The following is a 22,373-nucleotide window of genomic DNA, read 5'->3' as shown; positions in this document are numbered from 1 at the left end:
GATGAAACCTGGGATTTTTGATTGAATATACCTGCTTCATTAGGAAGGTGTTCACATTGGAAATGATCCCAGCTCATTCTAAAGCAGCATTTGCATTACCTGGAAATACATCTCATGGTAACCTACCTTATCTCATCTATGCTAGATTGTTGTAAAGAATCATTACAGCCATTCTTATAAAATAACTCCTAAACAACAGATACATAAATTCATTTTTTTTTTTAATCCTTTAAATACTGCCTATAATGATATGATACAAAATGGGCTTAATAAGAAAATTTAGACAATGATCTGGCACTGCGCAGATGAGCAGTTTACTATTTCAGAGTTCGCTGGAGTGTTTGCCAAAATGAACACCTTTGTAATGAACAATAAGATGCATGATATGGGCCCAAAATACTCATAAGCTAGAAAATATGCTTTAGGACTAACTTTTATTATTAAGAGCCAAAAAGTTAGTTATTGTTTTAACCTTCAAAAATCTATTAAAGAGATAAAAAGTATTGAGTAATGATGATGAGGGCAGACTTTGGTGACTTTTGTTGGAGGTAAGCTCAGCTGAGTGTTCTCTCTTCTCCTTTGGGCCAGATGACTATCCGTTATTTGTTTGTTTGTTAATTGTTGTTTGTTTGTGTTTCCCTGAGTCCTGAGATGAGGATTTTGTTCTTAAAAATGTCATTTATGGCTCGGAATATCGTTTCTGGAAGTGCTATGAAAATGAAAGTGTTACTGATACTTTGACAAATGCGTTTCCTGGTAGAAGTACATAAATGTAAGTGCTCTGAAGGCAGCAATGAAGGAGGAAGGATGTTTAAAATATTCCCTGTTCATGTTTTAAGGAAATGAAAAAGAAACAAAGGTGTTTATAATCTTACAACAAGGAAAAACATTATGAAAGGAAATTAAAAGTAATTGTTGAACTGGAGCTTAATATGCCTTTTTCTGTTGTTTTCAAACTGACATATGATGTGCTCTTCTGTAGCAAAATGTGCTTAACTAGTTATATCATAATCAGTTTCTATTTACTATTTAGAGTTTTTTTAAAGTAATTGCTGTTCTTTGCTGCACATGAGACATGGAGGGAGTAGGCTTTTCAAACATTAGTTGGGTTCAGCAATGCAACAGATGTGTCATTTTCAAAGTTTCTCAAGACGTGAAAGAATATACCTCTTCTTAAAGTGCATTATGTCCTCTGTTTTATTACTTGGTCTTCTATCAGCTTTGCAGCATATATTTTCAATCCTATTCCTCCATTGCTTATTATGGTCTTTGTCAGACATTTAATATTTAGAAACACCTAATGTTTTCTAATCCCTTCTGCAACTTCTGCTTCGTTCAGGGTCAAAAGCAAATACGAATGTTTGAGGTATGCAACCATGCCGATTCAACCATTAGGTTATATTGCTATAATCATTTTTCTTAAGTGTAATGAATTTTGGTACTGATGGACTGTTTTCACTGTATGTAACCATGCGTAGTCTAGGCAGAAGCTATTATGCAAGTTTGTTGGCATACCTGTAGCTCTACTAATTCACTTCATTCCTGTCCTGCAGCACTACCTGCTGCTTCTTTCCTGGGCTTCCTGGGAGCAGATGCTGTGAACTGTGCCAAGTTATTTGAAATGATGTGGAAGTTTTGTGCAGCAGACATATGTTTGCTATGCAGTTTGTTTCCCTTATGACCTAAGCTAGGTTAAAACAATGATACTTAGGTGGGTGGAAGTAGCATGTTCTGTAATTATGTCTTTCCAAGTAATTTTAGATGCTTCTATTACTTGCATATAATAATTTTCAAGCTTATTGGGATCATTCTAGGATAAAACTGACAGTGTGTCAAACATATTTATTTGAATGATATGTCAACGATACTGATTCTCAGTTCACAGTGTGAGACTGTATTTCATTTCTTATATGTGTGTGTCTGAAATATAAAGAGAGAATGCCTGTATAGTTCTGCATTACATTTTCTTCAAAATCAGGAATGTTAATGTTTTCCACAAATAACTAGGCTACACTCTTCTGAAGTTATTAAAGTTGTACCCATACATTTTTAACTTCCTAGTTTGCTCGAAAGTGAATTTTGTTTGTTTCCAAGGTTTACGTTAAATATTTTTCTGAAAAATGTCTCACTGAATGTTAAAAAAAAAAAAAAAATCCAATATAAAGGTTACTGTTTCTGCAGCATATGTTCTGTACTTCACCTTTATCAGCAGCTGGAAGAAAACTTGAAACTACAGATGGTGGGCTTTGGCCAAAGGCTATGCAAGGCAAAAACTTCTCTAGGAGAGACCATATGTCCCAGTGGAGATATGAGTGTTCTCTACATCCTGCACAAAATGCTCAGAACTTTACAGAGGAAGACTTCTGTGTTGTTTAGTTCTAAGTGCTAATGCTATGAGGATACAAATCAGTACCAGGTTGATGCAATTAAAATAGTTAAGATTAATATGTGGTTCAAGATAGGTCTTATAGAGATTGGTCATATAGACTCAGGTGAAATATTGATAAAAAATGAATTTACTGCAAAAAAGAAACAGTATTCATTCTAAGTCACATTTTTCAAAGATGGAACAAATTGTACAGTTAAACATCCTGAAAATCTGGAAAGTCAATAAATGTTTCCATTGTATGACGTTAGGTGTGGTACAGAAGGCCTTATATATTCTGGTAGGTATACGTTTTGGAGAGGATACTAGTAATTTAATTATATTTATCCAGAGTAAGAAGTGGTTTCAAATGAAATTTTGCTTGGATTAAAGCAGAAATTAGAATAAAATTATAAATTAGAACAATCAATGAAAAACATTAAGGAGTGTTAACAGTGATAAAACTAAATTTCTCAGTCATGGCTAGACAAACAGAACATAATTTTCTCATTCTTCAGTTGTCTCATTAGTGACATTGCACCTGAGCAATCAGATATGATAAAAATTCAGAGGTTCATGAAAATATGGATTCTTTATACAATCTATGTGTATAGTAATATGCATGCATCTGTGTGTGTGTATAGCAGAAAAATCAACCACTTGTGGGAAGATTACAATATACAATGCACATGTCCTGCAGGTTCTATGATAGACTGGAAGCTAAAGATCATCTGTTCTTGCTGTAGTGTCTGACCCCATGCTTTAAATAGCTTAAACATTTCTTAATATCAAGAGAGATCTAATAACGACAGCAGCTGCAACCAGATCTCTAGAAAGAACTAAATTATACATCTCAAAGAGTATTGAACAAAAGCTAGACAAAAATATAGGAGGAACAAGAAGATAATATATAAATTACTTAATGTGAAAATTACTTAATAGAAAAATGTGCTGATGGATTAGCAGCAGTGGCAAGACCAAGAATAACTCCTTGAAGGTCTTAATACAACTCTAGTGATACATTGGGCAATAGAGAAAGAATAGCCTGGTAGTGTGATAAATTGTGTTAAAAGAACTGTGGTCGTGTCATCATTATTATTAAAGACAGCTAAATCCCATACTTTGAGGTATCAAGGTGTTGTTGAAAAAGTTTATAAAAATCCATGATAAATGTTTTCATCATTCTTGAAGGACAGTAAATATTCTAAAGCACAAGGAGAAAAAAGAAAACTAGAACACGTCAAAATAATACAGAAGCAAGGGATGCACTTTGTGAATTATTTACATGTTGATACATTACTTTCACATGGCAAAATGTCCCTAGCAGGTAGAAGTGGTAGAGCACCTAGTAAAGGTATTTTTCTGTTAAGACAGTGAGTTGAATGGTCTCTGAAGGTGTATGTGTATGTATGTTTCTCTCTTTCTATTAAACCACAGAGGACATCTAACTTTTGTATGACTAAATGAGATAAATCTAACGTAATACATGAAAAATAAAACCTGCAAATTTAAATCAAGAACTAAGTAAATTATAGTCATTAATAGAGCAATTTCAGAGGAAAGATTTTTTTCACTGCTTGTACAATGTGCATCATAGAAGACTGCATACAATATTCTATCGTTACAGATATAAATGATGATAGCAAGTTTTCCTGTTCAATAGGCCTCTCCAACAGTGCTATCTGAAAGTTACTCTCTGATATCTGTGAATCAAAACAGAACTTCATATAATTCTGTCCACACTAACTGGCATTCAATCCTACTTAATCAGCAAGCTACAGTAGGATCACAGAATCAATAAAATTACCATGCCATCTGCCTTCCCTGTACTCACCATCTTAATGAATAACGACTCATTAAGTGTTCTACAAGACAATTAGCTCTGGATGGGGGTTTCAGTAACAAGGCTTTCTTAATACTGTTTCTAATTTTCTCTGATTAAAATACAAAATTTAATATATAAGAGGCACATTATTTAAAATATGAGATAAATATTATATTTAATGACATTGCTCAATTTTTCTGAACCTTTGAAACAAAACTATAGGCTAGTGTTTTCTAAATGCTAAGGAGAAGAATACCCATTCCCATATGTGGAACGTGTATGTATATGTACCTATCTCAGTGTGCAGTGAAATGGCAGTTGTAGACAAGGGTGAGCAAGTCCCATGAATTTCTACTTGCTAAAACACATACCCTGCTAAATCCCTTTTTATTTGCAAAATAACCCAATTTAAAGTCACATGGGTTACAAGGAGGAATAAAAAATTTATTGTAGAAAAATGTTAAAGGCATTGGTGGAAATATACTGTAAATAAGACAATGCAGAAGAAGATGAATACAACAGAATGTCTTATGTATCAATACGTTGAATCTGTTATGGCTTTTTCTCATGTTGAAGGCTATCCAAAGAATATTTAAGGAAAAAATACAAGAACAAATAATGAAAAAGTTAATATATAAGTGGAATTGTACAGTGTAATCTATGGAGTAAATATTAAGGGTTTGTGTGTGCATGTTGAGGGTCTAGATTTTTTTTATATACTCAGAGGGAAAAGACAAGGAATAGAGAAAAGGTGTATGAATCTGATTCTGCATTATGAAGTATATCTGTGGGCCTACTGAAAACCTCCTGCCTCACCGCAGCAATAAGGCTGAAGAGAGCAGGGTGAATGTCAGAGCTTCATTTGCTTGCTTTAATCCTTTGTCTTCTGAGACATGCATGTTCTGATACAGTATTTCGCCTCTTTGCAGACATTTTCTTATACTCTGAAAAAGTTAAATTTTATTTAAAAAAATAATAAATAAAAGTCTTGAGGCTTGCTATTGTTTAGAGCAGAAGACCAGATCATTAATCTTTGTCCTTTGTGTGGATTCTGTTCAGACTGGTGTTCAACAGATGTATGTATGCTTTGGTGTCAGGTAGCTAGTAGACAGGGCAAGTAGTGTTGGCAAGGTGTCTCTTTTAGAACAGTGCTTATGCTGGTTATATATTTCATGCTATATAAAACATGGCATTAACTTCTGGAGGTTTCACCCTGATGGACAGCTGAACTCTACCACAACCGCTTTCACTCCCCCTCTTCAGAGAGAAAGAGGGGGAGGAAGAAAGTATGATGGGAAAGAAAAAGGCTCATGGGTTTAGATATAATAATTTAATTAAAGGGAAAGGTCACACAGAAGCAAAGAGAGAAAAAACAATTATTCTCTACTTCCCATCAATGAGTGGTGTTTGGCCACGTCTTGGAAAGCAGGGCCTCAATACACATAGCGGTTGTTTGGGAGGACAGATGTCTTCATGAGAGACCTCTTTCTCCTTCCCCTTTCCCAGCTTTTTGTTTGTTTGTTTTTGTTTGTTTTCCCTATGTGTGGCATCATATGATATGGAATATCCCTTGGTCACTTTAGGTCAGCTGCCCTGGTGATGTCCTCTCCCCACTTCTTGTCCACCCCCAAGCCTATTGGCTTGGGGTGGGGGAACAGGTGGAGAGAGTCTTGGTGCTGTGCCAGCACTGCTTAGCAATAGACAAAACATCGGTGTGATAGCTACAAATGCAGAGCACAGCACTGGAGAGGCTGCTGCAGGGAAAGCTAACTCCAGCCCAGCCAGACCCAGCACATAACTACTGAGAGCAGTGTACTGGGTGGGGAAGGAGAAGGAGAGGGTGTGCTCTCATCATGGGAACATCCATCCTCCCAAAAAACTGCTACGTGTGTTGAGGCTCTGCTTCCTAGGACATGGCTGACCATCACTCATTGATGGAAAATAGAGAGTAATTTATTTTCTCTCCCTTTGTGCTTCCATGCAGCCTTTGCTTGTTTGTTTGTTTCCCCTCTTCCTTTTCCCTTTAATTAAATTATCCTTATCTCAACCCGTGAGTTGATTTTTTTTTTCCAGCATATTTTCTTCTTCCCCTCTTTTTCTAAGGAGGGGGAGTGAGATATCGGTCGTGGTGGAGTTCAGCTGTGCAGCAAGGTAAAACCACCACAAATACTGCACACAGCATTTTGAAGGCAGATATGGACTAGTAACGACAGACAAAAGAGAAGTCTTCAACCGGGCTATGGGAAGAAGAGTTTAACCTAGAAAAGGAATGCAGAGCTTATATAAAAAGTTTTTTTCTCTTTTCTTCACCACTCCTGGGAAGAAAAAAAAAAAAAGTAGAAACCTGTCTCCAGAAAATATTATACATCTGCATTATAGGAATGATGCCTCCAAGGAGTGAATCAGTGTCAGTTTACATAGCTCAGCTTGCAGAGGTGCATGCATTTGAATGTCTTGATATGGAACAGGATTTTGTTAAAAAATTACCTTTACTGTCTAGACTGGAGATTGAGTTTAATTTCTCTCTCTCTCTCTCTATCTAATGTAAGGCATGACTAAAACATTTAGTACAGAAATAAATTTTGGAAATTCAATTGCATTGAAGAAGTCTCTCTTAGCTAACAATATGCTGCCAGTGAAATGCTCAAAGACCAGAAAGAGTTAAAATGCGTGAGAAAATCAAAATAGTCTTTGTAAGAGATTAATGACTACAACTAAAACTCTAATTGACATACTAAGCAGTAACTTCAATTTATAGACAAATCAGTTTGTCAAATGGTATGATCTCAAAATAAGTAAATTCTAGAATTCTTTTTGTTAACTGAAGATCCTTGGCAAAACAGCTCTTTAAGACTTAGTGGAGACTGAAATCATCTATTCTGAAGACCATTTTACTGATGGAGTTGCTTTCTTTTAAATAGTAAGGCCTATTTTGGCATTACTTTTCTGCTTAATTCTGTTCTTCTGCACTGCATCAAATGAGGGAGCAGACTGTGTTTGTAGTATTGACACTGTGAAAAGAACACAGTGGTAAGTGGCAGATGGTGCTGATGATTACTTAAAAAATATTTATGGCAATAGCAAAAACAAAATAGATAATAAGACCCAGTGGCCAACCACCCAGCTTCCCACCCCAGCCCCAAAGCAATTCCCACCCAAACCCAAAGCAATTATTTTTGCAACCTGCAGGGTAAAGTCTTCACCTAAAAAGCATTGAGGTTCTTAGCATAGTAAGCTTTGTAAGTGATGAAGAATGAAGTAGGTATTGATTTTGTCTGGTCTTATCGTTAATAATTTTAGGTGGACCTGTTATAAATTACTTTTTACATCATTCTAGCCATACGACCTTGATTCCTTTTTATTTCTGTAAAATTTACTTGAAAAAAAGGGTGTAAACAATTTAAAAGGAAGAACATGCTGCATAATGTTAGCAATGTGTCTTCCACAAATCTTGGCAAATGTTACTTATTGATTGGCCAATAAAAGCTGCATACTATACAGCTATGAAATGGGGGGGAGAAGCAGGAGCGGGGAGAACAGAGGAGGTTGAGATGATTGTTTTACAACTTTATCACTGGATTCCCTGGCCTAGAAGAACTCAATAAAATGAGACATATTAATAAAAACTGTTAAATACCATGAACACTTTGACAACTAGCTATTCATTGTTCAAACCAAAACGGTCACTGTTCCTCCAGAGTATTAGAAATGCATTTTTTTCCCCTCTTGGGGTTTTTTGCACTTTTAATGTTTGATGAAGTTCTGAACACTGAAATATAAGTCCAGTCATGTACATCTCCTCAATTGTTCGTGGTGATGGATGAGCCATTTTCAGGTTGCATCCAGATGGCAATTTGCCAGGTTCCCCTCCTCGCTCATTATGAAGACTACAGAGACAATAGTGGATGCTCATGGTCCTAAACTTGTAGCTGTCAAAGAATCATCATCCTTCAAGCATACCTGCCAGCTGACCATCAGCTAAAACACTCAGGACATTGAACATCTATAGGGCTAAAAGTCAGAAAGTACCCAGTAATACAGACCTTGCCTGTTGCTGGGTCTATGTCACATAATCTCTTTTATCGGTTCTGCAAGGTTATTGTTTTCTCTTCTCACCACTCATATTGGAAGACCAGTCTATTGATCACAACAGTAGTGTTACAGTACTTCTAATTTCCAACTTAAATGTATCCGGAGGTGATGATGGAAGAGATCCTTTATCTCAAATTTCTGTTTTCAACCTGATATCTATCACCCACAGTATTTTAACGCAGACAACATATATCTTTTCCACCTTCATTTTGCCTGGCTAAGGCAAATAAGTTCTACTTTAAACATGTTATTCAATCATCTGAACACCTTTGTAGCACTGTTCCAGTTTCAGCTTTAGTTTTTTTTGGTTTTTGTTTTGTTTTCTTTTCTTTTCTTTTCACTTTGCATGGCCAGGTTGTACTCAGAGTGCCACGTGAAGTCCCATCTGGCCTTGCCCAATGGCACTTATATTTCCTTGCTGTATCCCATTTAACATTTACTTCTTTTTTTTTTTTTTTTTTAAACAACTGTACCCTTTTCCAACTTGGTCATTCTGTAGCCAACTTCTTACATCCCTGCCCTTCTCTTCTTCAAACAACGAGCTTCTAGTGTATAAGTTTCTGCTTGTTCCAAAATACAAGTTTGAATTTAGCACAGTTGAATATGAATGCATTTATATTGCTTGAATTCTTGAGGTCATGCATCTCTCTGTTTTATATTCTATTCCTTCTCTGTATTGATGATAACATATCAATGTTTGTCATGATTGAATTTCAGCAGCATGTTCCTACTTTTATGCTAAGATTTTTAATGAAAATATTAAACAAGACTGGTCAGAAGATTGATTCTTGTTGCCATGCTATACCTTCACCAGCCTCCTTCTTTGTAACTACTCTATTTTCTCTCCTTCATGCACTTGTCTGCTCTCCATAATCCCTGTACTATCTATCATTTTTGTGTCCATTGATAATATCCCACAGCATAAAATACCTTTCAAAAATCTAGATAGAATAATCTTCTGCATGTTGTTATCTAGAAAATCAGTTAACATACTGTAGAAAGCTATCAGATTGTTCTGGCACAATCTTTGATGAAATGTTGTTGCATTTTGACCCCTCCCTTTTTCATTTACCTGACTTTAATTATTCTTTTCTGCCAGTATCATGTACCTGAATCTGATGAGTAACAAACTGAATATTTTTTTCCTTTTTGAATCTAGACAATTTTTAGTATGAAATAAATACCATTTACTTTTCTCAGTTTAAATACCCTGCGTTTGTCATGACAGATTACTAAAAATCCCTGTTACCAGCCTTTATCTTCTTCCATTCTTACAGAACTAATGTTCTGATTACTCTAATGTCAGTGCATAAAGCTTGTGTTGTTTCAATTTCCATACCCTCATTCCATTATCACTCTTATTGTATCTTCTTTGATAAACATTGTCTTACTCCTTGAAAACCATCAAATAATGCACTCAGTTCTGGGACAATATCTAGAAAAAACTTGATCTCCATCTCAGTCTTGCTACGTAGTGATTCTTCCTTTTATTTTCCTCTCTCTCTTTTGTTTTATTTACACAGTGAAAACCTTTAGGTATTTATTTTAATAAACCATTTGTAAGGTGTAACTCAGCTTGATTTTTGGCAATTCTTATTTCACTTTTACATTTCTTTACCTCTAAAGTAAAGTAGTTTGATCCTTTTTATCTGTTTTCATAGGGTTTCTGCATTCAGAAACTGTGCCTAGCCTCATTCCTTTAGAAGTTCATTGGCTTCTATGTAGCATATTGATAATGTATTCATTGGAAGTCATGGAAGAGTCAAGGGTTTTTCCTGATGAATGTATTGCAGTTCAACCAGAACTATCTGCTTTTCTCTTGATGTAAAAAGGGACAGATTTCTAGCAGTGCTTTTTCCCTTGGAGAGTCTGGGTGAGATTTATGGAAATAGCCCATTCCCTTGTACTCCCTACATTGTCATATGGCAGGGGAAGCCTTAGGATTCTACAATGGGCTCCATGTGGAAAGGTGGGGAACTGCTGTTCCTTAATATTTTGGCCCTTCTTTTTCTTGCTGCTTGAATTGCATTACCACGATCACTTCTAAACAAACTGGTAGTTTACAGAGCTTGGTCCTATTTTCTTTTTTTAGGCTGTGAAATCCTATATTGGATGTGATCCTGTATTATTGGATGTGATGTTTTTTCTTCTGGGTGCATGGTATCTCTTTTAAAACCTATTTGTAAAATGAGCAGCGTGCCTTATGACTAGGTGAGTGCTATACATAGTGTTAGCATAGGCTCAGTGGTGTCTAATGAGTCTGATCCCAAGTCCAAAAGGGAGAGAAATGGAAAACAGCTTAATCATTCATACTCATTAAAAACAGAAATGCTAATCTGCCTTTAGACACTGAATAGTCAGACAGATTGATTATTTTTATGATGTCTGGCCATCAAAGTACAAAGTGCAAAGTTCTTGCACATTTTATTTAGATAAAAGGTATACATTTTAGCATATTTTTCCAGTGAGATTCGTGCATGTTCAGTGATGAGGAAGGCCATGGGATTATCAGGATTTACATAGAGTGAAATTGGTAGGATGTAAAAAATAAAAGTAATTCATACACAAGAAGAAGTTAGATGTTCAGTTTGACTGTCCTCTAGGCAGACTCCTAGGTACTCTGCAAAACTAAGCTTTACACTGCTGAAAAAGATTGTAGGTTGTATAGTATTTGTCATTCTTAATAGAAATCCTAAAAACAAACAAACAAACACAAAACTTTAGCTAGTATGATTTATTTCACACAAACAAACGTTTATGATTCTGTGATTTAGTAATCAGATGATGCTATTCAGCGGTGTTTTTTCTAACACTAGTGTTAGAACACTCTTGATATAAAGACCCACTGCTTCTGACATAGGAAATATGCAGTAATAGGACCTGTCTTGTCTGCATTTAGCACATATGAATGTGCAGCTTCACCTTAACCGAGGATCTTATTTGGCCATGGTCCTGCCAAAAAAACACAAGCAGTTTATTTTAATTTTGTAGTGTTAAACTTTGAGGATCCAACAGATGTCTAGTTGAGTTGCAAAATTAGGTAATGTGAAGAAATCCCTGTTTAAGTGACAGATTAGATGATAAGTGTTCTTCTTACTGGAAATTGGTGGCCTACTTTTATATTATGTTATGTTCAGTCAACATATAGTAGGTGAAGCAGATGGCTTACAGTTAAATTAGAACCATAAACCTTTCAAGGCTAAAGTTATATATGATTTAAATCTTTCAGCAGGGGTCCCATCACCTATTTCTCCTTCCTCTAACTTTGAATTCCTTGAAAAGAAGCACCTTTTTATCAACAGAAGACAAATCTGTTCAAATCCACCACTAGAAATAGTTACATTGAGACCTGTCCTGATTCTTAGTCCATACCATCATGGAAAGTTTCATTCATCACTGGGACAATGCAATTGCTTATAATCTATCTTCCCACATTTATTTTATCACTCTCTTAGGCTAAGATGCTTCTACTGTCTATTTCTGGTATAAAGCCATCCAAAATTATATAGAGACCAATCAGATTTATCATTCTGTGGCATTTGATGGCATCCATCTGTTTATTTATGAAACCATTAAAGACTTATTGAGTTACTAGACTACAGAGAAAATAAATTGAGTTATCATCTATAGTTAAATTCAGTCCTTGCGTCGGCTGTCTTTTCAGCCTGTATGGTGTTTTCTGAAATTACACTGGCTTGCAGACCCAGACTTCAGGAATACATTTATTTCACAGCCTTTTTATGCCATTTCAAGTGAATTTCTAATGCATGAGCAATTTGTGGTTCAGGAAAATGTTGACAGAAGGATGTCAGGGCTTTCTGCTGTTAGCAGTTTAAAAGCATGATAGGGACAGTTCTCGCTTAAAAGTAGCTCTTAAAAGTTTGGAGCTGCTCAATTTCCAGAATCATTTGATTCCTTCAATCAATATTGTGCAACTATTGTAGGAAGCTAGGTTTGAAGCCTATGGACACAAATAAATTAATATAACTATCATTAAGTAAAACACTTTTAAGATGAAGGATGGAAGAAGAACTACGCTCTGTACTCTATATATTCAATTACTATATTGTAAGTACAAAGGAAAAGGCATAGGGTTTAAAGCTCAAAACTTACTGTTAAGAAAATTGAATGGCAAACTTGAGAAAATACATCTTAACAGGATACTTTCTGTCTTGTACTAAGAGTGAGTTTGTACGGCATCCTTTCTGGTTGTGAATTAACAGTTCCTTGACTATGAAATCACTAGAAATGTCCTTCTGAAAGAGCTTGTTTGGATCTAGCAAAGATGTTAACTCAAACCACCACAGAGATCTGAAGGTTGGTGTTAAGGAGCTCACAGTAGCTATGGAAGAGAAGTTGCCTGTTAGGACATCTTCCCTTACTGTGACATCTCAACTTCTCTTATTTGTGTACCCTGGATAGTTCGGCTTCATAATTCTTGAACTGAAGGCTAAAGGGGGTATAGTTCAGAGATGTCTGTGTGTCAGCTCACATCCTGCTGAACATAGTAGATCCAGGCCAGTATTTTCTGTACGAGACTGGAGCTGACTTCTGCCTCTCTCTACATTATCCTTTTACTATCTAGGTATAGCACTGTGCCTAGATATACAGGCATTTAAGCAGTGCATTCAAATGGCTAGGTCTTTGCAGAACATGAAGCAATGTCAACAATGTAAACGCCACAAAATGCTGAATTTTGGAATAAGTCTGAGCCTAGCAGTGCTCTCAGAACTCATATATTCTGGTGCACCATACCTGACAACAGAGCTGCTCAAATATTTCTGTGGAGTGCACCACTACGTATCCTGTAGCTCCTGCACTAAATGGGCTTCTCTGATATCAGGGCTATTCCTGCCTGCAGTTACCCTGGTTAAAATATATATATATATTTATATATTTATATATATATATATATATATATAGTGTGTTGTATGGTGATTTTTCAGATCTTCCTTACAAAATGGAGCAAAACCAAAGGTCTTTGGTAACACCAAAAGGGATATGTTTAGGAATACAGAATTAGTAGGTACATACAATGAAAAAAAAAAAAAGACAATGTTTAATAAATTGATTTTCCAAAAAAAAATAAAAAATCCAAGGATCAGTTAAACATGTGAAAAATAAAAATAAGGAAAAATAATAATGAACTTAGTGTTTATGTAAATATTATTGTGCTTGACACATAAATCACACACCAAAATGCATGTATTGTTCATACTGGAGAAGATGATCTAGGAAGTGACTGAAAGATAATTAATGTAGAAAAATTACAGGTGAAATAATTTATCCAAAAGGGAGACACTTTTCAACTAGCACCTGTATATGAACCACTTTTAAAAGAATCCCTTTTTATAAACCTAATCTTTCTGAAATTTAGATCTCAAAAATGCTAATATTAAGTGAAATTTCCAAATTGCTAAATGTGAAGCATGAATCTGAACAGTAGCAGAAAAAGACCAGTCTTGTCACTTTAAGTCTTTCATTTCAATAAAGTTGTCTTAAGCACTCAAAACATGTTAGGGTGTAAATGAAAGATTGCAAAGGAAATTACAATGGCAAACTATATTTAGGGTTGAGAGTGACTCAACGTGACACAATTATGGAGAGTTTAGGATGACAATGTATCTACCCTTTTCACCCATTCTGTGCTTAATTTCTGCTATTTTTACATATATTTATTGTAATTTACGATTCAGTGATATGCGGTCTTGAGTATCTTCTCTTGCATCTGACTGTAAGTGGGAGTTAAAATATCTGTTACCTCAATAAAGGGAAAATCCAGTAGAGCAGTGTGCTTTGATTCTGAATTGGAAAAATTGGTGATCAAATGGTCACCTCCTTATACTCGCCCTCTGAGAGTGAAATACCAACATGATACCCATTACTGCAGTTCAAGGCTTCAAGCTTGTCCCTGTTAGCATCATTCAGTGCACTTATCCACATGCATAGCTTCTTCAGGCTGTCTTTCCCTTTATTTCTTTCCCTTCCCATGTATTTGCAGCTGTCTGCCTCTGTGTCTTACAGCTCAAGTTCAAATTCATACAACAGTGGGTTCAACAGAATTTGCTCTTCAGTTACTGTCTAGAGATAAGCATGGAAGTTTTAAATGGCTGATTGTAGTTAATAACCTCAAAAAAGGGAGAAAAGACTTGTTGGGACTTGCATCTACTGGAGCTTGCATGCAAAGCAGGCTTTAGTCCTTGCTGTATTACTGTTTACCTATGTGTTTGTGGGTGGATGATGCTTCTCTATGCTTGTAAAATGGGAATGCTAAATTGTGAAGATGTTGTGGTGGGAGCAAATTAATTAATATCTGAGAAGTTCTCAGATTTATTGTTGTAAGTGTAATAGAAAAACTTATAAATAATCATTCATAGTATGTTTTAGCACTTAATGTCATCCATTAATTTTTAGATTCTTGCATTGCCTAAGCAGGGAAGTCTGAGTCAATGATGGAATTAAGAATGCTTCTTCAGTATTTCTTGATGAATTTTCAGATCAGTGTCTCAGTATAAAAGATACTCTTTTTTTGTTGTTACTGTTTTTTTTGTATGTTTATTTGTTTTTCTTCAGGGAAGTGCATATGAATCCATTATTCTTCCTGTAGATAAATGACTCTTGTCAAATATACTCATGCAGGAATCTTTGTCCACAATAGAGAAATACTGATTAGTTATCATCAGGGAAAATAGATAAAGAATTTTAGATTGCATATTACAGCTGTGAGTACACAAAGAAGGTTTTTGTAGAGAGATTTTGATTACCTGAAAATGTATCAATGCATAAAAAGCATAAAAAGTTACACTACAAACTATTAGAGCATAACACATTACATTCAAGAAGAGTCTGCATCTTTTCCTGGGGAAGCAGCAAAGGAAGATCTGCCATAAAGTGCAAATGATCCAAGTATAAATGGGAAAGTCAGATGGAACTTTATTTACAATTTCTGGAGACTGAAATTATTAAATTCTGAATACCAACTATTGAAAAAAATATCCTTTGAATAAGTTCTATTTGCATTTATATATGGAGAGGATATTTTTTTCTTTTGTTTAGAAAACTGCAAACCATGGATGGCAGCATAGAGTGAGCCACATCCTGAGCTTCATCAGAAGCTTGTTTTAGACTAGCATAGGTAAAGAGTTATATTTAGCTCTATGGGTTCTTGTAGATTGAAATTAAAATTTATCCTTTAATTACATTTTTCTGATGATTTATTAGTAGTTTCTCAGAAAAATATTTAGAACAGAGAAAGTTCTAATTTTTGTGGAAACAGTACATTAAAATCAGTTTTTCACCTAAGAAACATTATCAGTTACCCATCAACTTCAATTCAGAGCAGAATCTGAAGAATGGTGTGAAAATGGCATCAATTTTTTTCTGCTTTTGTAAAGAGCTTGATGATGCAAGATAATTCAAGATGAGTGTGACAAATGCAGCTTTCTACAAATGACCACCCTTTCTTCTTGCAGCTGCTGGAGCTTGAGGTCCCACTTCCCACCACAAAGACACACCCAGTTCCACCTTGCTTTGTACCAGAGGAAATCTGGAATGCCATTACAGAACACCCTGCAAACTCCCATTATTTTCAGTAGGAGTGATGCCAAGCTCCTTTCAATGTTGATTACAGAATCATAAAAAAAATAAGGCTGGAAAGGACTTTTAGAGATCATTTAGTCCAATCTCCCCTCTTCAAGGCAGCATCAGCTGCATGTAAACAATTCTTGGCAGATGTTTGTCTAACCTGTACATAAAAACGTACAAAAATGGAATTTCTGCTTCTTGACTGTATATTTTTTTTCATGTACATTGCTGTGCTGTTAGAAATTTCTTCCTAACAGTTAACCTAAATTTCCTCTGCTACAGTTTAAGTCCATTGCTTCTTATCATGCCCAAAATAAGCATGGAGAAAATATTATTTCCTTCCTTCCTCTTCTCTGCAGCCTTTTATATTTTTATGTTTCCCCTCAATCACCTTTCTCTGTATCAAAATAATACTAGTTCCTCAAAGCTGGTCAAGGTCATGTTTTCTAGACCTGATTGCTTTGTATTAGTCTTCTGTACTGTGCCTATGCAAAGACAGATGAAACAGGAGTGTAAAATACAGAGGACTGGTGGGGGAATAGAGTATTTTAAAAGGGAATCTTCATAAAATGATACTCAGCATTGAATAGCTGTTTTGCAAGGACAGCAGCTTATCTTTCAGCCTCCTCTTCAGTGCACCCTTTTCACATACCCAACATCCATATTCTTTACACTTATGGCTGATATAACTGAAGTGATTTGATGAAAGGTGTACCTGAACAAAGAGGTACGTGATGTGTGGTGCTGTAATTCTGAACTTGGGCAATATGCAGGGTCTATAGAGTAATAGGAAAATTAAAGCTCTGGTTGATTGAGATTGTCTGTTTCCCAAATCTCAATTTTACTAAGTGACTTGACGTTAAAAACAGAAAAGCTTACTCCACGCTTCTTCCTAGGTTTGGCTATTTTTAGGATTTCCTGCAGAGATTTTGGCCCCAAGCTTTAATTCCTTCTACCCACAAACATGCCCATCTCTTTCCATACACAGTGGAGTCAATGATTCATGTCTGGTGCAGTCAGCCAGCAGGGTTCAGTTATTTATTCCTGCAGGGTTATGGCACTTTGTAGCAAGGTGCAATGAAAACTGCATTGAATGGAGAGAAATTTGTCTTAGGAAGCAGGTATGACTTAGTTCCCAGCAAAAGAATTGCATGGCAATTTAGGATCTATGATTTGTATTTTGCTTACAAGGATGTGTAATTCATTCACAAGAGAATTTGTAAATTTTTGGGGTAATTCTTAACTGCGGAACAAATATTGTCTCCTAACACTTAGATATAGCTGTGTAATCTGATAATCTATTCCATCAATATAGTGCTAAGAAATTCCGTAATGATTTTTTACCAGTTATTAGTAGACTAGAGCTCTATTCAAATGATATTTTCCTGATGTTATGCTTCAGTGAGACTTTCTCTGATTTTTTGCCATTGATCAAAAGTACTGACATGAAAAGAGATTTTGAGAAAGCCCCATTCTCCTGCATCTTCTTATCTTAAAATAATTGATTTTTTTTATTCAATGGAAAATGCATGAAATATTCCAGATAGTCAAATGAACAATCAGAAACCGTGTCAAGTATAAATATTTACTTATTTAAGACTCAGTTTTGCATTAGATTTAGAATTTGTTTTTGCCAACTTTAGCACAAATAATTTTTCTATGCTTAGGGAAGCTACTTTGCACTTCTTTCCTGCTGTGAAAAATTCTTCCTGTCCCTGTGAAAAATGCAAGGCATACTGGATTTTATATCCCAAAGCAGGCAAATCCCTGCACTGAACCAGTATATGAACTATGTAATAATCAACAAATATGACTGCAGTCACAACCTATCCCACTCGGACAGTATGGCCCAACTATCAAAGAGAAGTTTACATCAGACAACAGCTCTTGAAACCTACTTTATATACTGTGCAAAGCTCAAGGAAGACCCAGCACCCTTATTCTTATTGGAGCAATTACACTGTCAAATTCTTACTCAACAGATGCAAGGAATGCTGAACACCCATTCCCCATTCTCTGATCACTTATTAGATCCTTTACAAAATGTATAAACAGGGAAATGCTAACAAACTTAATCTGGAGTCCCTGTCTAATTTCTATGCAAAGCCTATAGCTGCCATTCATCCATCAAACTGGTAGCTTATGCAAAGACAACAAATTTCTAGAAGGATCAATCAACATAAACTATTTCAGCCCGTAAACTGTCATGTACAGAACACTCCTGGAAGCAGTTGTCTAGCTCTTCACACCCATAAATCTTGCAAACACTTAAAAAGTTGTAATCTGTCCTATCAGTCTTCAGATATCTGTATTAATCCAGGAAGAACACTTATGGCACCTACTTTGCAAAATGTAAACAGGGCACTTGTAAAAGGAGACACTCTTTAAACTAAACTGCTTGAATACTCACTTGTGAATTTACAAGATTATGAAAACGTATTATGCAATCACAAACTTTAGATTGTACCTTGAAAGCAATTTCCCCAGAAATCCCTTTCCTGGGTTTCAAACAACACTTCTGCCTCCCCCATATCTACTGATCTTAGCAGCAGAAATAAATTTCTCATGAATCAGCAAGCCCTGCACAGATTCAGATATTGTGATGGCAACAAATGCTACGCAAAAAATTCTGTATCATCGTATTCTACAGATTCTATGTTTTTATATCCTCAAATGTACCAAATGCATCTTTTTCTAGAGATATATATAGGTGCAACTGAAGAACCACAGTGCAACAGAGTGAACTAGCAATCTGTTAAAGACAGAAACTCCCAGCTACAAGTAAAAGAATATATTTGTAGAACAAAATATGTATTTTGTGCAGCATACCAGGGTTAAAACACAACAATTTTACAACATTCGAGTTCTCAGTCCTGAATTATGCTAATGTGAGCCTTTCTAAAGGAAAAAAAGAAGCGCTCTCATCAAATCAGTGCTTCCACTGAGTGAAAAACATTTAGCCACCTGAATATTACTGAATATTATGAAATTAGTTCCTAAGCTTATCTTCTAAAGATGTTTTATGGGTATAATTTAATATTTTTTTCACCTATTTCAAGTGTTCTGGTAGAAGTTGATCTCCCTTCAACCATGTCTCTTATAATTGACTCAGGGAAGGAACACAATTATCACTGGAGAAAAAATGTATTTATTTGCACATTCACCAATAGTACAAAGATAGCACAAATGAAAGCTTGGCATGCACACTGTTAATAAAATAAATATTTATGTTTTAAAAGATGAATTCTAATAAAAATATTTATTTCTGGTTGAACAGGGAAACCTGTCTGGACAGACGTATGTGCTAAAATGTCATACAATGAGAAAAATAATTATCTTTCTCAGTAGTAAGGTATGCTGCTTTGCCCACCTTTATATCTATAGATACTTCTCCAGATCTTTTTTCTGTATGAGTTGTATGTAGTGATACCAGTTCTACTGAAACAATTAAGTTTTTTAGCTTTTTGAATTAAAAATATATAGATCAATAAATAAATGTCCTAAGGATCTTCACAGGACAGTTTATGTAAATGTTCAAATTAACTGGCATGTTTATTCTTAGTGTTTGTTCCATGCTTTATCTGCATCCATTTTGCACAGTACCTGTGCTGCTTTCTTTAAAAGCCCCACCTTCAAATCAGTAGCTCTAAGCATTCTCCAAAGCATAAGAGAAGAGAATGGAATATTGATTTCTCAAGAAATCATACATTAGAGAGTGAAACAGCCTTAAAAAGGTGGGGGAAGGTGCCTCATTGGCAATGCTTCTTGAAATGCATTCTGATCTTCTTTGCTTTTGGATGCCAGTTGTACCACAAATCTACTACTCTATAATTGGAAAGCTGTTCTGTCAGTTCTTGAAAAGGAAATGTTCTTTTTGTTCAAAACATTTTCAGCGTTTCAGGCCAAACAAATTATGTAGAGGAATAGATCTCTGTTTAAAGAAATAGCAGCAGACTACTCATTATTGCATCTGGAAACTTACTTTAACATATTCTTTGTTTTGAATGCAAGGCTATGAAATATGCACATTTTATGACCTGAACAGTCACAAATTAGAGAGTTGGCTGATTTTGTCTCCATAGCTATATGTCTTTCTTGTAAACTCTGAGTTGCTGTAATACCATTTTGCCTGTCCCAGACTGGTAAGGTTGAAATGGAAAAAAGTGAACCTGATTGAAGTTGCAGGTCTACTTCTAGTTGGTTTCATTCTAGATACAGTTGAAACCAATCTTATTTTCTATTAGTTGAAAAGAAAAAAAGCATCCAATCTTATATACACTGAGTCTACAAAGACAGATATACTACAGTTCAATTTCCTGGATCTCTTCCTGACTAAATGAGATGGCATTGTTAGACAAGGCTGTAAAATTAAATACCCCATTTGTAAGCTGAAATGCCAACGCGGACTCAACTTCGTTACAGTAGACGGCTTCTTTAACTGTGATGTTGCACATGGGTATAGTAATAAGATAAAAAGTAGTAACATTTATTTTTCAAATTGAGTGTGATCATTTTATTGAGGGAGAAAAAAAAAAAAAGTAGTTGGGAAGGGACTTCTGATACTGTCCTGCACTTACAAAATATCTTTCAGGATAATGTGTTCTCCTTATGAACAAAACCAGAAGCAGAAATAGGATATGAAGTCAAGCTTAACAATACATACTGCTCTTTCATGAGCAACTTTAATTATTCATTGTCTGCATATAGAGTGGTGTGTTGACATCACAGCACTAAATATTCTGACTTCTCCCAGACTTTTAGGGCAATTCAAGGTATGATTATGGAAAGTAACATTCAAGTGATTGAGTAAGTTATGACATATTTCTCAGAAATGACAGGAAAATGATTACTTCCAGAGGAGGTAAATGTTGCTACAAGTAAGCATCCACATACACAGAGGAAAATTAATTCACTATGGTTTTGTTTGTTGAACTGGTTATTTTTATCATTTTCATGGAAAAGAGAAGAATCTTACAATATTATTTGGTATTAGTAAGTTAGCTATTCTTTCCACATATTCAATTTTCTTGTACATGTACCTGCGTATGCATTTTCTGGACGAGAGGATAGAAAGTATGGCTCTGTAAGTTAAAGGACTTTTTTTTTTTTTTTTCTTTTTACATGAGAAGAATAACATACGAGTTACAAAGTTTTAAGTCTTGTTAAGCAAATGCTTTAGAAATTATTTCCATAGCATAGTGCTGTTCCTTCTATGCATTTTGCTAAAAATGACAGATAACCTGCCCTATGTTAGAAATGTTGAGACTTTAAAAGATTTAATGTATTTTTTAAGTGTGTGCATGTACATGTTCACAGATTAAAAAATATGATAAAATTTCATTATTCTGAATCATAACACTTGAGAACCCTGTCTTCAGAAGGCTCAAATCTGAAGAAGAGTTCTTGTTTAAAAAAGTCAGGGTAGTTTTCTGACTTTATCAATTGGTCAATATTATCTCTCCACAGAAATCCTACCTTAATGTCATTCAATGATGTATCACTGTGGTGCATCATTAAATATTGACTCCAAATAAGTGGAAAGAGGTACCTCAGTAGTTCTTTGAACTTTGCTGCTCTGAACTAGCTGTTTGAATTGCTTCAAATAGTGCAAATAACAGGCTTAACTGACTGCTTGTATTTATTTATGCCTGTATTCATTTAATTCTGATTCCTTAGATCCTAAGCAGGAGTTTGTTTTCTAATGCTGTTAGGGACTTCAGTGAATATAGAGCATTAGTAACTATACGTAAGGTTGTATTTATCTGCAGCTAGTTATTTGAAGTAACTAACGTTTATGTGCAACTGTTGTTCACATGGATGCCCATTTTATCATGTTTATAAACTTGTTTGCGAAGTGCTTGTGTGGTTATATATGAAATATTTATCGAGAGGAACTTAGGGCTAGCTGCTAAGTTTCCCAGCACATTGGAATGTAAGACTTTTGCAGAAAAATATTATTACTTTCAAGGCAATTCTAACACTTCTGTTGTTTCCAGCAGACTTTTAAATTTGGTTACGAAAAAAAAATACAAAGCAAAAACTGAACTAAAAAAGTGCCATTTCTTTGTTCCCTTAATGCAGTCCAGTTTAGTGGAATCATAAACTGCAAAACACCACAGTTTTCTGTCTGTTAGCTGCATTTCACAGGAAAAATTGGCAGCAGGCCGAAATAATAACTGAACTCAAACAATTTTAAAGATTCAGGTTCACACTGCTGCCAGAGCAGCTGTAGCAGCACAGGCTGTGCTGTGAAGTATTGGAGCTGCTGGAGCAGGGGGGAGGAAGGAGCAGGCACAGTCAAGGTTCTCCCCTCTCTAGACCTGCCACGGAGCTGTGTCATTTTGCCCCATCTGGAGGGTCACAGAAAAGATAATTTTCACCCATGGGGTTACTGTTGACAAGGAATGCCTTTGGTCCTGAACGTAAAGCTGAAGAGTTGTGTGGGGCAGGTGATAGGTCCAGCAGTGAGTGCTGGAGCTTTGGGGAGAGTATTGCAGTTAAACTAGC

At 35.5% G+C, this 22,373-nt stretch overlaps 1 protein-coding gene across 5 annotated transcripts in view; it reads left to right on the top strand.

Annotated features, from left to right (window-relative positions):
* The window catches only part of ATRNL1 (attractin like 1), a 495,684-nt gene that overhangs the window by 439,338 nt on the left and 33,973 nt on the right, over positions 1-22,373 (top strand). For 3 of the 5 annotated variants that reach the window (XM_013174610.3, XM_013174608.3, XM_013174614.3), the window contains one exon: positions 1,554-1,696. The exons of the other annotated variants lie outside the window; for them this stretch is intronic. In XM_013174610.3, the coding sequence (XP_013030064.3) occupies positions 1,554-1,681 (128 nt within the window). In that variant the 3' untranslated portion in view covers positions 1,682-1,696. Of the gene's footprint in view, positions 1-1,553; positions 1,697-22,373 lie in introns of those variants that run through there. 5 annotated transcript variants of the gene reach the window in all.

The sequence above is a fragment of the Anser cygnoides genome, chromosome 7 (assembly GCF_040182565.1).
Source record: "Anser cygnoides isolate HZ-2024a breed goose chromosome 7, Taihu_goose_T2T_genome, whole genome shotgun sequence".
In the NCBI taxonomy this organism is placed as follows: Eukaryota; Metazoa; Chordata; class Aves; order Anseriformes; family Anatidae; genus Anser; species Anser cygnoides.
Note: the sequence above shows the minus strand (reverse complement) of the source record. Positions and strands in the feature narration are given on the sequence as shown.